We start from the raw sequence: 13,853 nt of genomic DNA on the forward strand, positions 1-13,853 counted from the left end.
AAAGGAAAAACCGACACGGAGGGCGGTTGGGTAGGTATGCACTGTAGTCCAGCATTTCGGCGCCGCACGCTTCGGGGACGCTAGGCCTGTCTGGCCTGGCCCCGGGCTCCTGGCTCGCTTTCCACAGCAGCAAGCGCGCCGTCTAGCCAGCTGAGACTGCCTAGGCAGGACTGGACCAGGCCAAGTGGGATGGCTGGAAGTTGGAGCCCCTCATCACCAGGGAAGAAGCGTTGTTTCATCATCTCGTCCGTGGCTGCTCTCGTGTCATGTTTTGCCCAGCAACGCTCAAGTCTTTCCGTCCTTTCTTGGACATGATAAGAGGACCATGATCTTTATTCGAATTGTGTTCACCACGTAATCCCCAACTTGTCATCTTGCCAAGGGCTTTTCATGAGATTGCAGATACGAACCCAATTGAACCGAAGCTGAAAAGGCGGCAGGTCGGCCCCCTTTTTGCGCGACTCGAGCGCTGCCGCAGCCACCGTCGTCGTCATCCGTTCCTCCCACTAAACATGGCCGAAGGGACAGGAATAGAAGGCTGCGCCAGGCCATCCACACCAACATACAGCACTTTGACGATCTCTGCTGGTTTTTCCCACCATACAAGGGGCACTATCTTTGTACCTCTCGTCTTGATCTGATTCCGCTCATGCCCTACCTAATCGAGACGCGTCATCTTTCTTATGTATTGCCTGCTGTTCCAGCCGGAACAAGTTTTCCAATTATCGTGTCGCTTGTAGACACATAGATACGTAGCTGTTGCAGCCATGCATGGCGGCGTCTCGACTGTCTGCAGGTGGCTACCGTCGCCTACCTCTCTATCCAACGAAACGGCATCTCGCGCCATCTTCCGCAACACCCCTTGTCATATGCGACAGGCCATGATTGGGCAACCAACACTCACCTGTTGGACGCTGACGATCCGTAACTAAGTCATCAGGCAAGCCCACGCCGACCTCACGCATGGGTTGTGGTCCGATTGGTTACTCTTCTGAATGCATCATACTGTCGATATCGCAAGGCGTCGAGTAACTCGTTAGGAGTACAATCACCCTCCATGGATCAGATTTTGAGTTCAAAGGCTCTGCATCATCCCTCTCAATCATACACTGATACGGGTTCGTTGCTTTGAAAGGCCATTTTCGGCGATGACGCTTATCAGCAAACAGCTTTTGTCTGTTGAAACACAGCTTCATCATACTCATCCAACCGCCTCTACCGATTGAACATAACGACACATCTGAGCTACCTGTAGCCATTCGTACCACTCCGCGCTCTCTTGAAGCCGGCACTCGTCCTTCATCCACTTTTCACGTGCAAGCGCCACCCGAGCCCTCAGAAATCATCCGATGAGATTGAGGCGCGTTCGTCATCCCACAGCAGCTGACAGGCATATGGTTCACTCCCGATATCGCTTAACTTAAATCCATGCGCGATTCGAGGCATACGCTTTGAGGGGCAGAACTGCCGACACTCATCTAGATCCGTTCGGCGCTATTGATGTTCGCCGCTGTGACGGAGGCGGCCCGGGCGCCGATGCGCCGTTCGACGTCACACACGCAGCCGGGAAGCGGGCAACTGGTCTCCGGAAAACCCACCGAGAGGTGTCCATAGTGAACAACATTTGGAGTGCTACCCGTGTCTGTCGACATAGGTAGTCTGGGCGAACCACGGAAATTGATAACGAGAACCCAACGATGAGCGAAGGCCAGTGGGCAGTGGCATAAAAAACCTGTATCCATGCTGCAGTTCTTCCAAATAAGATGCTACGGTGATTACTGATCGCATCACGCAAGACTACGGCAGAGCATCAATGTTGTGATATTCCCGGAACCCCTTACTGAATCGTTGGGTCGGCTTCCTCATCTACGTACATTGTACGTATGTAGCTTCTCGGTGACTCGGTGAGTGGCAGACAAGTGATAGTCGTGCCGAATCAGGTGTCTTGCAGATGGCGTCATCTGGCCCTGACAAATCAAGCTACAGCCCTGTCTCGCACCCTGACAGCCCATGCCCCAAGATAGGTGACCTCGTATCTGGTGTATACTGTATTACTGAGTAAGTACCTCGGTGGTAGGCCTCCTGACCTGGAAGAATCTGCGAGCTTCGGTGTCTCTCCCCCTGCCTCATCGCGTGGCTCAAACCCCGGCAGACACAGCTTTCGGTGCAGCACTCCCTATTAGAAAGCACGCTTACTATTGCTGGAAGCCAGAGACTTCGTCAGAGGGGCTCAACACACGCCTTACAGTCCCATTGCACTACCAGCACCAGCACCAGTACCAGCACCAGCACCCGCACCTGCACCCGCTTCCCGACCCAACCGCTGTCGTTATTTAGAGCACATCACCCCGCACCTCCATCCCACGCAGCAGCTCCAATGTCAACTAAATTCCTTCTACACTCCATCCGACCGGCTCTGTCACGACCCAGTTCCCCAGTTCTTGTCCCCTGCCATCACATCTAGGCTGTTCCAAACTTCGTCTTTCAAAATGGGCGTCCACAACATCAAATCGTATGTGCCTTGCCGTCCCCTCTGCCGTCCTTGCGCAAGCGACCGTGTGCGACTTGGTCCATGACGCGATCGCGCATCAACCCCTCCAAAAAGATCCATACTGATTTGGCATCCGGTACAGTAAGGCGGACTTCTACAAGGCCATCAACGGCGAGGAGGTCACCCTCGCTGCCGACAACGTCCTGCCCAGCAAGAACGTCGCCATCCTCGACTGCTTCGCTACGTGGTGCGGTCCCTGCAAGACCATTGCTCCCGTATACGCGCAGTGAGTACAAATGCTATACCCCCATGCCAGATGGCGCCGAAGAACTCTGTGCTGACAGGCTGCGCTCTCGTCAACAGGCTCTCCGAGAAGTACACCAGCGTCAACTTCCTCAAGATCGATGTCGACGAGGTCCCCGACCTGAGCCAGGAGCTCGGCATCCGCGCCATGCCCACCTTCATGGTCTTCAAGGACGGCCAGAAGGTTGAGGAGATTGTCGGTGCCAACCCCCCCGCCCTCGAGAAGGCGCTCCTGAAGTACTCCGCCTAATGTTGCCGTTGCTTGATACCACTGGGAAGAGGAGGAAAATCACATACCATCGCCCTCGGATGGCGCTTCATGGAATGTACTGCTGCATAGAGAATACACGAGAATCTTTCATCATGTCTTGCGCCCTACCACCTGGATATATTTGTACATCGGGATGGCGACGATGTCCCAACTGTCCCATGCTTGCTTGGTCTGTTGCAAAGACGACGAACTTGTCATCCGACTTTGGTGCAACTACAGGCTAACCAAACGCAGCTTTGCGTCATTAACTACGTGGCTGATACCGCGTTGGCGCCTGTGATGTTGAAATTGTTGGCCGGGCTCATGAACGTGCTTTTCATGACTATTAGAGCCCGATTCTCCAACGAAGTGTCTAAACATTTATCAGTTGACAGCTTGCGCCGAAGTGACGTATTTCTGCCAAACTCTGGTTTTCCGCAGATAACTTGTCTTGTAAACCTCATTCCCGAGTGAGTGCGAGTCTGGTATTCTCTCAAGCGCAGACGGTTTGATGAGGCACATTGGGATTCATGAAATCCCAGAAACATGATGGTCTACCACTAGACAAGTTTCTATCCCTCCAATTTACAACGACGCAAGAGATCCTGGGCGTTATCGAGCGCAGTACAAATAAGCCTGTATTAAGCATCATCAGATGAAAGCCAAGAGTAAAAGAAAATAAAGGGAACAGCTACCTTCTGTTCTTGGTTTGTGCAGCAGCGCATATATTTCTTCCAGAATTGATTTTTTTTTATCAGCTTGAGTCGATCTTTGACCACAGAACACCATAATAAATAACAGGCATGTCGTATCGACTTGGCTAGGAGATCCGACCACAGTCATGTTTTTGCACTTCAAAACGCGTACATGTATCCAGCATGTCTGACTACGAACACTCACGGCCCTTATCCCGGTCCTGAAGGCTCCGTGATCGGGCGGGGAGAGGCGGAACCCCCCCGCCCCCTCTCCCGCAGGCGGACTCGGCCGGGCTCAGCTCGTCAGCTTGGCCCAGGAAGCCCTCCCGCTGCACATATGATTCGATTTGATGGCTCCGCTCACACCATCGTTCTGGTGGCTGTAGTATTTCCATTTCACATCAGCAGCGATATATGCGTTTGCCTTGTGCTTGAGTCATTGTACTGCTGCGGCTAGCTGCGGGGTTCGCTTCCACTACATCGGCGCCCTCCCTTTTGCACCTGGAGCCATCATCACCCTATATCCCGACTCCATCCTCAATGGACCAAAAACATACTTGAGTCTTCATCCCACCTAGCAGAGCCTTTGCACCTCCGCCATTGCTCCAAGAGGATCAGAAATTCGTGTCGCAAAAATGGTGAAAAATATTGTCGTTTTGGGGTAAGTCGTCTATTGTTTCCGTCATTGCAGTGCAGCACGCTTACAAGACATGCAGCGCGGGCGTCTCAGGCCTCACGAGTGCCCTCCTCCTTGCCAAAGATACGAACAACTCGGTGACGGTCATTGCGAAGCACATGCCCGGTGACTATGACATTGAGTACGCGTCACCGTGGGCCGGTGCCAACTTTATGCCGTATGTGGGCCGCGCTTTTCTTGTGACGATGTTTGTGAGGGTCAACATGCTGACAGACGACGCGCAGCATGTCTTTTGAGAAGCAGAGCCGCTGGGAGCGCAGGACATGGCCTGAGCTCAAGCGGTTAGCTGAGGATGTCCCCGAAGCTGGCATTCACTTTCAGAGTACGCCAACCTCCCCGAGTCTGTTGAGGCCCTCGAAGCACAAGAGGCTAACAGCAGATGCGCGCGTGCAGAGGTCAGGGTCTGGCGACGCAAGAAGGACATGGCGACTGGCAATGCCTACGACGGCCTCTTCGCAGAGGACCCCTGGTTCCGTCATCTCTTCGACGACTACCGCGACCTGAAGCCCGAGGAACTGCCGGCCGCCGCCCATTCCGGTAGCGAGTTCGGCTCTGTGTGTCTCAACACGGCGCTTTACCTGCCCTGGCTTGTCGGCCAGTGTCGCCGTTACGGCGTCGTGGTCAAGCGTGCCGTCCTGTCGCATATCCACGAGGCAAAGGCGATGCATCACTCGGGCAAGCCGGCAGACTGCATCGTCAACGCTAGTGGGCTACTCGCCTGTCGCCTAGGCGGCGTTGAAGACGCCACGGTCATCCCGGCAAGAGGCCAGATCGTGCTCGTCAGGAACGAGGCGACGCCGATGTCGACGATCAGCGGGACGGAGGACGTGGCGACGGATGTAAGTTACCTCATGCAGCGGGCATCGGGCGGCGGCACAATCCTTGGCGGCACGTATGAGAAGGGTAACTGGGAGGCCAACCCGGACCCGAACACGGCGATCCGTATCATGAAGCGGTGCGTCGAGCTCAACCCGACTTTGACCAACGGCAAGGGCATCGAGGCCTTGGACATTGTCCGACATGGCGTCGGACTACGGCCCACGAGGAAGGATGGTGTTAGGCTGGAGACGGATACGAGTATTTTCGAGGACGGAACGCCCGTGGTTCACAACTATGGACATGCTGGCTGGGGATTTCAGGGCTCTTATGGTTGTGCTGAGCGGGTGGTGGAGCTCGTCAACGAGCTCGGTCAGGCCAGCAAAGCGAAGCTTTAGCTCTGCGCTCCTCTTATCTGTACTTATGGATGATCTATGCCAACGGATACGTTTACAGCTCTGACCAAAGTTTTCACAGCCAAGACAATCATGGAAACGGTTGCAGGCGGATGATGCTGAAGGGGAGCAAGAGGCATGTTGAAACACAGTGTTTTGAGTCAGAAGCACTGTGCACAATACACGGTATCGGTCCCAGAAGTTGTAGATCCCCGAGGTGGCATTATAGGCAAGCTCCGAGCTTCAGCTACATCAACAGCGACACGTCCGGAGAAGCAACGCGCTGCATCGTACCGCGACGGCACACCTCAGCAGCCATGGCGGACCAGCAACTTGCGACCAAGGCAGCGGCCCCTGCGCAGCCCATCAACTTTCTTCTCGACATTGTTAACGGGCGACACAAGCTTTCTCGGGCCATCCCCATTGCTCTCCTGATCTTCGATGCTCTCCTCTGCATCCTGATCATACTCAAGGTTCCTTGTAAGCACCCCTCTGAGGCGTGCATGCCCGAACATGCCGCAAAGCTAACCCTGGGTCTCTAGACACCGAAATTGATTGGGTCGCGTACATGGAACAAATTGGACAAATCGTTGCTGGCGAGCGTGACTACAGCAAGATCAAAGGCGGCACCGGCCCTCTCGTCTACCCGGCCGCGCATGTCTACACCTACACGGGACTTTACTACCTGACCGATGAGGGGACGGATGTTCTTTTTGCACAATTTTTGTTCGCCATCTTATATCTGGCAACCTTGGCAGTGGTCATGGCATGCTACTGGCAGGCAAAGGTGGGACCCAACAACCCTCGACCCTGGGGGTTTGGTGACATGCGTTCTGACGGCAGACAGGTTCCGCCCTACATGTTTCCGATTCTTGTCCTGTCGAAGCGACTACACAGCATCTTCGTCCTGCGATGCTTCAACGACGGTGTCGCAACTCTTTTCTTCTGGCTAGCCATTTTCAGCATGCAACGTCGTAACTGGGCTGCTGGCGCGCTCCTCTACAGCTGGGGCGTGGGGATCAAAATGTCCTTGCTCCTTAGCCTGCCTGCCGTGGCTGTGATCCTCTTCTTCGGCCGAGGCCTGAAGGGCAGCTTACGCTTGGCGTGGCTCATGGCACAGCTACAGGCTCTGATCGGATTGCCCTTCTGGGCGAGGCATATGCGGTCGTACTGGGGTCGCGCATTCGAGTTGTCGCGGCAGTTCTTGTACAAGTGGACAGTCAACTGGCGGTTTGTGGGCGAGGAACTGTTTCTGAGCCAAGGCTTTTCGCTGTCGCTACTGACCGGACACGTGAGCGTCCTGTGGCTCTTCATCACGACGCGCTGGCTCAAGCCCGCCCAGAAGCCGCTGTCGGCCATGATCCCAGCACTCCTCAAGGCCGACTCGCCCTTCAACCCCCTCGAGGAGATCCAGGTTTCCGGTTTCGTGACGGCCAAGTACATCATGACCACGGTCCTGACGGCCAATGTTATCGGCCTCCTCTTCGCCCGGTCCCTCCACTACCAATTTTATGCCTATCTTGCCTGGGCGACTCCATACCTCCTCTGGCGTAGCGGTATCCCGTTCCCCCTTGTCTACATTCTGTGGGGTGTACAGGAGTGGGCCTGGAATGTCTACCCCAGCACAGATGCCAGCTCGAGCGTCGTCGTGGGTATGCTGGCCTTCACTGTTGGCAGCGTGTGGTTCGGAACGGCGAACGACAAGCTCGAGAACGCACCCCTTCCAAAGCCTCACCTACCACCGGGCAGGAAGGCTGGGTCGAAAGAGCAGTGAGCTTTGAAGGTTCGGAGGCGTGTAGTTCTTCACGGCTCGTCCTCAGAATCGGAGGGAGGCATTTTCCCAACGGTTGAGTCCTCGTCGTCTTCGTCGTCAAGGCCGCTGTTCTTGCCAAATTCCTTGGGCCTGTTGAGGAAGGGTTTATCAGCAAGACTGATCACTCGGCTTGACACGGGGCTCCTTGGACACGAGGGCTTAAAGCTCACCAGTAGGGCTGCTTGCGCCAGGCCTTCTCATCACCGACGACATTGACAATTTCACCCAGGACGCGGCCGTTCAGCTGGTCGGCGTCGTAGCGCTCAGCCAGAACGTAGCCGCCACGCTTGATCCAGATGGTGTTGCGGAATCGCTGGGCGAGCTCGAGCAGAATGTCCTTCTTGTTGGGAAGCAGGCAGGTATAGAGGTTGTTGCCCTCGGCCTTGATGACTTTGGCTACCGACTGATTGGGCTCGAGAGCGCTGGGAGGAGTGGCCGACTCCTCGGCGGCCGCAAGAACATTGCGTTTTACGCGGACCATGATCACTAGCAGGCAGGACCGGTGCGCGAAGCGAATATTCAGCAAGTGGCGTGTTGGACCAGCAAGGCTCAACTAGAAATTTCGTTCGGACCGGAACACGCGATTCAAACTAGCGGGATGGACCCTTCTCTGCGAGACAGACTTTTGGTATGGCGGGGTAGCTCTGTGAAAAGCGCGGGGCAGCTTTTGCGCCTCGCACAATGCATATGACGCATTATTGGACACCGGTCGATAAGAGAGACGTGCACATAACCCGAAATGTCTGAAGTGAAATTGCCTTTTCATCTTCACCTCCATCCACTGACTACAATCTCACTTGTGCATCCTCGGAACGGCCGATATGTGCCACAGGAGAAACCAGCACTATACGCAATCTCTCGACAGCTTACCAACTTTGTCACCCCTTGCAGTAATGATCTCTCCGCCGCAGCTGGTGGCAGAGTCATTGATGCGAAAGGAGGTGCGGACTGCCCAAAGAGGGAGTCTCCGCCACGACCCATCCATTCTTAACTGCAAGATCTGGCTGCGAGAGTAGAGCTTGCTGAGCGAGCTATCGGACTCCACATGCCGCTCCCCTTTGACACAAAGTACCAATGAAAGCATCGGGTCACGACCGAACGGTCACTATCACCAGACAACGTGCTCATCGAGCCTGCATGCGGCCCCTTTTTCGCCCAACAGGTCTGCAGCTCGCCGTCGCCACCATGCGCAGTCTGCATGTCGCACACTTGCCATTCCGGCGTATCATGAGCCATCGGGATACGTGACGACCGGGTCTGATAAGCGGTAAGGCGGATAAGGCCCTGCGACGGCGGCATCCGGTGGTGGAGTGCATCCATTGCCCGGCAGAAGGCTCATAGGTCGGCCGTGGTCCTTCCACAGTCCGCCTCGGGCAAAATTCCCAAGACGAGTCCGGTGGAGGTCCTTGGCGCCCTTTGCAAATCTTCCCCGGAGAGTCATCAGAGGCTACCCTCGTTGTCATCGTGAGATTCACGTGGCCTGGGCTCGACCTTTTTTTTTCTACTCTTCTGAACATTCCGACTTTGCCTTTGCGCCCCTCGCTCCTTTTAGAAGCTCCGTCTTCTTGTCTGATACTTGAGATCGGTCCTTAACTTTGCCCTCTTCCTCTTTTTCCTGTTCCTGTTCCTGTTCCACCAGTGCAGATGCCTCGTATGCCTTAAGGTGCCAATCCTCTACCGAAGCTTCGTCTGCAATGGATTCCTCCCTCTTCAAGTCTCTCGTCGAGGTCGAGTCTCGTGAGGCCTCGGCCGCCGCTGCCTCGCCCAGCGACGGTTTCCCCCCTCCACCCCAGAAGGCTGTCCAACGAACATACCCTGGTGCCCCTCACCGGGGTGACGAGTCCATCGAGCTTCAGAGGCTTCACACCGAGCATGGTGCCAGCCGGCCGTCGTCTCGCCCGGGGACACCACCCTCCTCACCACCGGGCGGGAGCGATCTCGAGATGAGCCGCCCTGGCAGTCCGTCTCAAGATGCGACTGACATTGCCGAGCCCCTTCAAAGCATGTGGGATCCCTACATGAACCGCTGGCGGCTTCTGACTGCCTGTCTGATGAACCTGGGTAACGGTCTCAATGACAGTGCCCCGGGCGCCCTGATCCCCTACATGGAGAAGTGAGATTTGCCTCAAGCCTTGAGAGAGACCTGCATGCCTGACTGACTTGGACAGGCACTACAACATCGGATACGCCGTCGTGTCGCTCATTTTCGTGGGCAATGCCTTGGGCTTCATCTTTGCCGCTGTATTCTTGGACGCTCTGCGCGCACGCATGTCCCGCGCACACCTCCTCGTATTCGGCCAGGCCATCCTCCTGGCGGCGTACATTCCTCTCATCGTCGGGGCCCCCTTCCCGGCCATCATTGTCGGCTTCTTCTTCCTGGGCTTCGCCATGTCCATCAACCTGGCCATGAACAACATCTTCTGCGGCTCCCTGCAAAACGCAACGACGGCTCTCGGTGCATGCACGGCAGCTACGGCATCGGCGGTACGGTCGGCCCCATCATCGCGACGGCCATTGCGACGTCCGGGAACCCGTGGTACCGATTCTACGTGCTGCCGCTGTCGCTGACGTTTGGCAACCTCTTCTTCGGCTGGTGGTCGTTTGCTAAGTTTGAGCGCGACCAGCCGCTGACGCTGCAGCCGACGCTCTCGGCGGCGGCACTGGCCGCAACTCGCAGTTCCTCTCCATGTTCTACGCGCTGCGCATGCGGCTCGTGCTGCTGGGCGCGCTCTTCATCTTTGCCTACCAGGGCGCCGAGGTGTCCATCTCGGGTTGGGTCATCTCGTTCCTCATCGCGACGCGCGACGTCGGCGACCCAGGCGCCGTCGGCTACGTCACGGCCGGCTTCTGGGCCGGCATCACGCTCGGCCGCTTCTTGCTGAGCGCGCCGGCGCAGCGCATCGGCGAGAAGCGCTTCGTCTACATTGTCACGGCCGGCGCTGCCTGCTTCCAGCTGCTCGTGTGGCAGGTGCCGAACCTCGTCGGCGCCGCCACGTCGCTCGCCATCGTCGGCTTGCTGCTGGGGCCCATCTACCCCTGCGCCGCCGCCGTCTTCATGCGCGGCATGAGCGGCAAGCACCGCGCCAGCGGCATGGTCGTCATCTCGGCCTTTGGCAGCAGTGGCGGCGCCGTCGCCCCCTTCACCACCGGTCTGCTGGCCCAGGCCTTCGGGACCTGGGTGCTGCACCCCATTGCGCTGGGGCTGTTCGTGTGCATGACGGCCTGCTGGTTCTGGCTGCCGACGCAGAGGAAGCGTAATGAGTAGGGGGACAGGAGCTTGTGTGGTCTTTTTATTTCTTTCGGGAGCAAAAGCAGGGTGGACCAAAGTGAATGGAAATTGCAGGCGGTATTTTTTCGGGAAAGACTGGTCACGGTGTCACGGTGTAGTGGGCTACTTTACTAATTTAACTCTTTCTTTTTCATGCTCTCTCTCTCTCTCTCTCTCTCTCTCTCTCTCTCTGTGTACGCCTGGCGCCACACATGCTACTATGCCAAGTGCTGTGGACGGAAATCTATAGTCTAAAGGAGAAAGAAAAGCCTCCGGATCTAGCATATCGTGTATGTTCAAATAGGTACTAGGTCTTCATGCACATCGTAGTCTCATCGCACCGCGCTCTTCTTCTTCATTTCTTCCCGCTGTGGAAAACGAAAGGGGGACTCGAGAGGTGGCAGGTCTACGTGTGGATGCGGCCGAGGGCAGCGTCCTTGTGGGTGAGGGTGCCGGCCTCAATGGCCTCGACCGTCTTGTGGATGGAGGTAAAGTCCTGGAAGGTGACAAAGGGGACGCTCTCGCGCTCGCAGTAGGTGACGAGGTCCTTGCCGGCCTTGGCGAAGAGGAGGTCGGTCTCGCGGGCGGCGGAGAGGTCGGAGACACCGTCGCCGGCGTAGAGCATGATGGGGCGGTCGGGGTTGGCCGAGTACTTGCGGATCTCCATCGACTTGTCGTGGCCAAAGGGCGTGTCGTCGTGGTAGACGATGCGCCAGCCGGCCTCGTCGTTGATGGACTTGCCCTCCCCGCGGGGCGACGTCGTTGCTGACGATCTGGATGTATGAGGCCTCGTCGCCGAGCCACATCTCGAGCAGCGAGCGGATGACGGGCCGCATGCCGCCGGAGAGGATGACGATGGGCACGTTGTTGGCGCGGCACCAGTGGAAAAAGTCGCGGAAGCCGGGGTCGAGCTTGATGTTGGCCCGCAGCGTGGCGATGCACTGGTCAAAGGGCAGCTTGATCGAGTCCATCATGCCCTGGAAGGCCTCGCGGAACGTCTTGCGGCCGTAGAGGATGTGGTCGTTCTCGACGAGGCGCAGCTCGCGGCCGTAGCCGAGCTCTTCCGTCATGAAGTCATTGGAGTCCTTGATCGAGATGGTGCCGTCAAAGTCGGTGAAGAAGATGATCTTGGGGTTGGTGGCGAGCGCCGGGGTGTCGCTGTTGGAGACGGAGCCCATTGTGACGGTTATGGTGTTGTTGCGGTAGGATAGCAGGGAGGTAGGTCAGGTAAGGTACGTGGAAGTAGGGCAGTGAGGGTGTATGGTTTGAGGAGAGAGTAGGTAGGTAGACGATGGGAAAGGAACCGACCGACGATCGTCAAGTACAGGCAGCCCCTAGAAGTTTTATGTCCGGCCAAGTGACGAGCGAGGCGCGGCAGAGATTTAATACTATGGAGAAGGATCCAAGGTACCTGATACCTGAGCCCGACCTGCCCTGAACGTGATGAACCTCAACCGTTTCGTTTGTCACTCGGACGGCGCAGGTTCGCTCCCTCCACTCCTCCCCTCAACGACAATCTCTTCAGACATCAAAGACCCAAGAAACGGCGGACTTCACACCAGATGCCCGCTGTCCGGGTCTCAGCCTGAATCGTCCCGCATCCAGGGGATCCAATCCAGGATGCGATGCGTTGTTTAGTTGCCCCTCATGCCATGGCAGTGTGAGAAGGTGCCCCTCCACTACAGCGTCATTGCCCCTCTTCAGGGCCTTTTAGCGCCGTCGGACCCCCCTGCAGGAGGGGACCTGTAGCGTTCGCTGACCCCCTCAAACCCGCCTGGTGTCACCCCCCAAAATGAATGCCCTATGGTGCCCTGTGGAGCCCCGTGTGTGGCCCTGTCCCGCCTTGTGAGGCCCGCTGTAGATGCACGCCGAGACGCACAGAAACCTGCCGAGCCTTCACTGTGACAATGTACAGGGGCCCACAGGCTGCCTCTCACCGACCCCGTCGGAACCCGGTCGGTCGGTGCGTGCGCCGACGCCGGATCGTTGTGTTCACGAAGAAGGCGGTGAGTACTCTCAGTCCGGCAGAAAATCAATTGAGGTCCAACAACGCGGCTCGGCTGTTCGTTCGATGCTTTGGTTGAGGTTTGAGCTTCGTCCAGACTGTGTGCTTGGTCTGAAGTACCACAACTGCCTGACTGAGGACGCCTCTCGGTTCGGTGTGTCATTATCTTGGGGGCACACTACTTCGTCTGAAATAACATAGTCAGCTTTGCATCCGCCCTGCAGCATCAGCAACAGCAGCAACGACATCCACCACCATGCAGTCACTGCCACTGGCGAGGCCTGCATCATGGCGCCTCATGAACCAGCTGGCCCGCCCCTCCCCGACACCATTGGCGGCACGACGACATCTCCAACTAGCTAGCTCCCTCACTTGGCAGCTTCTCCGTCCTTCTTCCCCATCTTCTCGACTCTACTCTTCTTCGAACTCTCCTCCACCTCCCCCTCCCCCTTCTCCGCCGCCGAAGCCTTCCGAATCCGAATCAAACCCCGACTCTACAAAATCCAGCTCGGATCCGCTCATCGAGTCCAGGCCAGACCCGGTTACAACAAATTCCCCACAGCCCTTCCTGCGGGATGGCTCGTTACCAAAGTCCGAAAGCACCACAAGCAGACCGTCATCCTCCCCCTCCTCAAAAGATGCGTCCTCTCCATCTTCCTCCGACGCGCCCCCCTCCTCCCGGACGCCGTCCCCGTTCGACCAGCTCTCCTCGCGCGTCCAGTCGAGCCAGCTGCTGACGACGACGATCCCTCGCCTCATCGACACGCTGCAGGTCCGCCTCCTGACAGCCTCGCAGACCCTCAACGATCTGACGGGCTACACATCGATCGAGCGCATCAAGACGCAGAACGAGGCGCTCGAGACGTCGCTCGCCGCAGCCCACCAGCGCCTGCGGGCCACGCGCCAGTCTTACAAGAATGCGACGGGCGACCGCGCCGCGACGCAGCGCGAGACGACGACGTTGCTCGCGCGGGAAAGAGTCGTGGGTGCCGCAGGACCTTGAGCGCTTCACCGAGCTCTACCGCCGCGACCACACGCTCGAGCAGGAGGTCGCCCGCGCCAGAAGGCCCTTGGCCGAGGCCGAGGCCGAGGAGGAAGCGCCTCAGCCAGGCCCTCATGG

The 13,853-nt window shown here is 57.3% G+C and overlaps 7 protein-coding genes across 7 annotated transcripts in view; 5 read left to right on the forward strand and 2 right to left on the reverse strand.

Annotated features, from left to right (window-relative positions):
* Positions 1-2,382: 2,382 nt before the first annotated feature.
* On the forward strand, positions 2,383-3,158 carry VDBG_03470 (thioredoxin; the record flags this gene model as incomplete). The annotated part of the gene is made up of 3 exons (XM_003005471.1): positions 2,383-2,512; positions 2,634-2,777; positions 2,855-3,158. The coding sequence occupies 3 exons, from the start codon at positions 2,490-2,492 to the stop codon at positions 3,042-3,044; spliced, it is 357 nt and encodes a 118-aa protein (XP_003005517.1).
* Positions 3,159-4,374: 1,216 nt separating this feature from the next.
* On the forward strand, positions 4,375-5,650 carry VDBG_03471 (D-amino-acid oxidase; the record flags this gene model as incomplete). The annotated part of the gene is made up of 3 exons (XM_003005472.1): positions 4,375-4,400; positions 4,456-4,663; positions 4,760-5,650. 3 exons carry the CDS (start codon positions 4,375-4,377, stop codon positions 5,648-5,650), a joined length of 1,125 nt encoding a protein of 374 aa, XP_003005518.1.
* Positions 5,651-5,964: 314 nt separating this feature from the next.
* Positions 5,965-7,421, forward strand: VDBG_03472 (dolichyl-P-Man:Man(5)GlcNAc(2)-PP-dolichyl mannosyltransferase; the record flags this gene model as incomplete). The annotated part of the gene is made up of 4 exons (XM_003005473.1): positions 5,965-6,127; positions 6,406-6,434; positions 6,495-6,877; positions 6,944-7,421. 4 exons carry the CDS (start codon positions 5,965-5,967, stop codon positions 7,419-7,421), a joined length of 1,053 nt encoding a protein of 350 aa, XP_003005519.1.
* Positions 7,422-7,450: 29 nt separating this feature from the next.
* Positions 7,451-7,941, reverse strand: VDBG_03473 (conserved hypothetical protein; the record flags this gene model as incomplete). The annotated part of the gene is made up of 2 exons (XM_003005474.1): positions 7,451-7,550; positions 7,631-7,941. 2 exons carry the CDS (start codon positions 7,939-7,941, stop codon positions 7,451-7,453), a joined length of 411 nt encoding a protein of 136 aa, XP_003005520.1.
* A 1,213-nt stretch (positions 7,942-9,154) lies between these two features.
* Positions 9,155-10,725, forward strand: VDBG_03474 (conserved hypothetical protein; the record flags this gene model as incomplete). Its single annotated transcript, XM_003005475.1, has 3 exons — positions 9,155-9,573; positions 9,629-9,996; positions 10,085-10,725. The coding sequence occupies 3 exons, from the start codon at positions 9,155-9,157 to the stop codon at positions 10,723-10,725; spliced, it is 1,428 nt and encodes a 475-aa protein (XP_003005521.1).
* Positions 10,726-11,134: 409 nt separating this feature from the next.
* On the reverse strand, positions 11,135-11,906 carry VDBG_03475 (conserved hypothetical protein; the record flags this gene model as incomplete). Its single annotated transcript, XM_003005476.1, has 2 exons — positions 11,135-11,398; positions 11,466-11,906. 2 exons carry the CDS (start codon positions 11,904-11,906, stop codon positions 11,135-11,137), a joined length of 705 nt encoding a protein of 234 aa, XP_003005522.1.
* A 614-nt stretch (positions 11,907-12,520) lies between these two features.
* VDBG_03476 (predicted protein) overlaps positions 12,521-13,853 on the forward strand; it is a gene marked incomplete at both ends in the record, with an annotated part of 1,976 nt that continues 643 nt past the window's right edge. Inside the window, 3 exons of the mRNA XM_003005477.1 lie at positions 12,521-12,551; positions 12,654-12,887; positions 12,958-13,715. Of these exons, the coding sequence (XP_003005523.1) occupies positions 12,521-12,551; positions 12,654-12,887; positions 12,958-13,715 (1,023 nt within the window). The remainder of the gene's footprint in view (positions 12,552-12,653; positions 12,888-12,957; positions 13,716-13,853) is intronic.

The sequence above is a fragment of the Verticillium alfalfae genome, genomic scaffold (genome assembly GCF_000150825.1).
Source record: "Verticillium alfalfae VaMs.102 supercont1.4 genomic scaffold, whole genome shotgun sequence".
NCBI classification, from domain to species: Eukaryota; Fungi; Ascomycota; class Sordariomycetes; order Glomerellales; family Plectosphaerellaceae; genus Verticillium; species Verticillium alfalfae.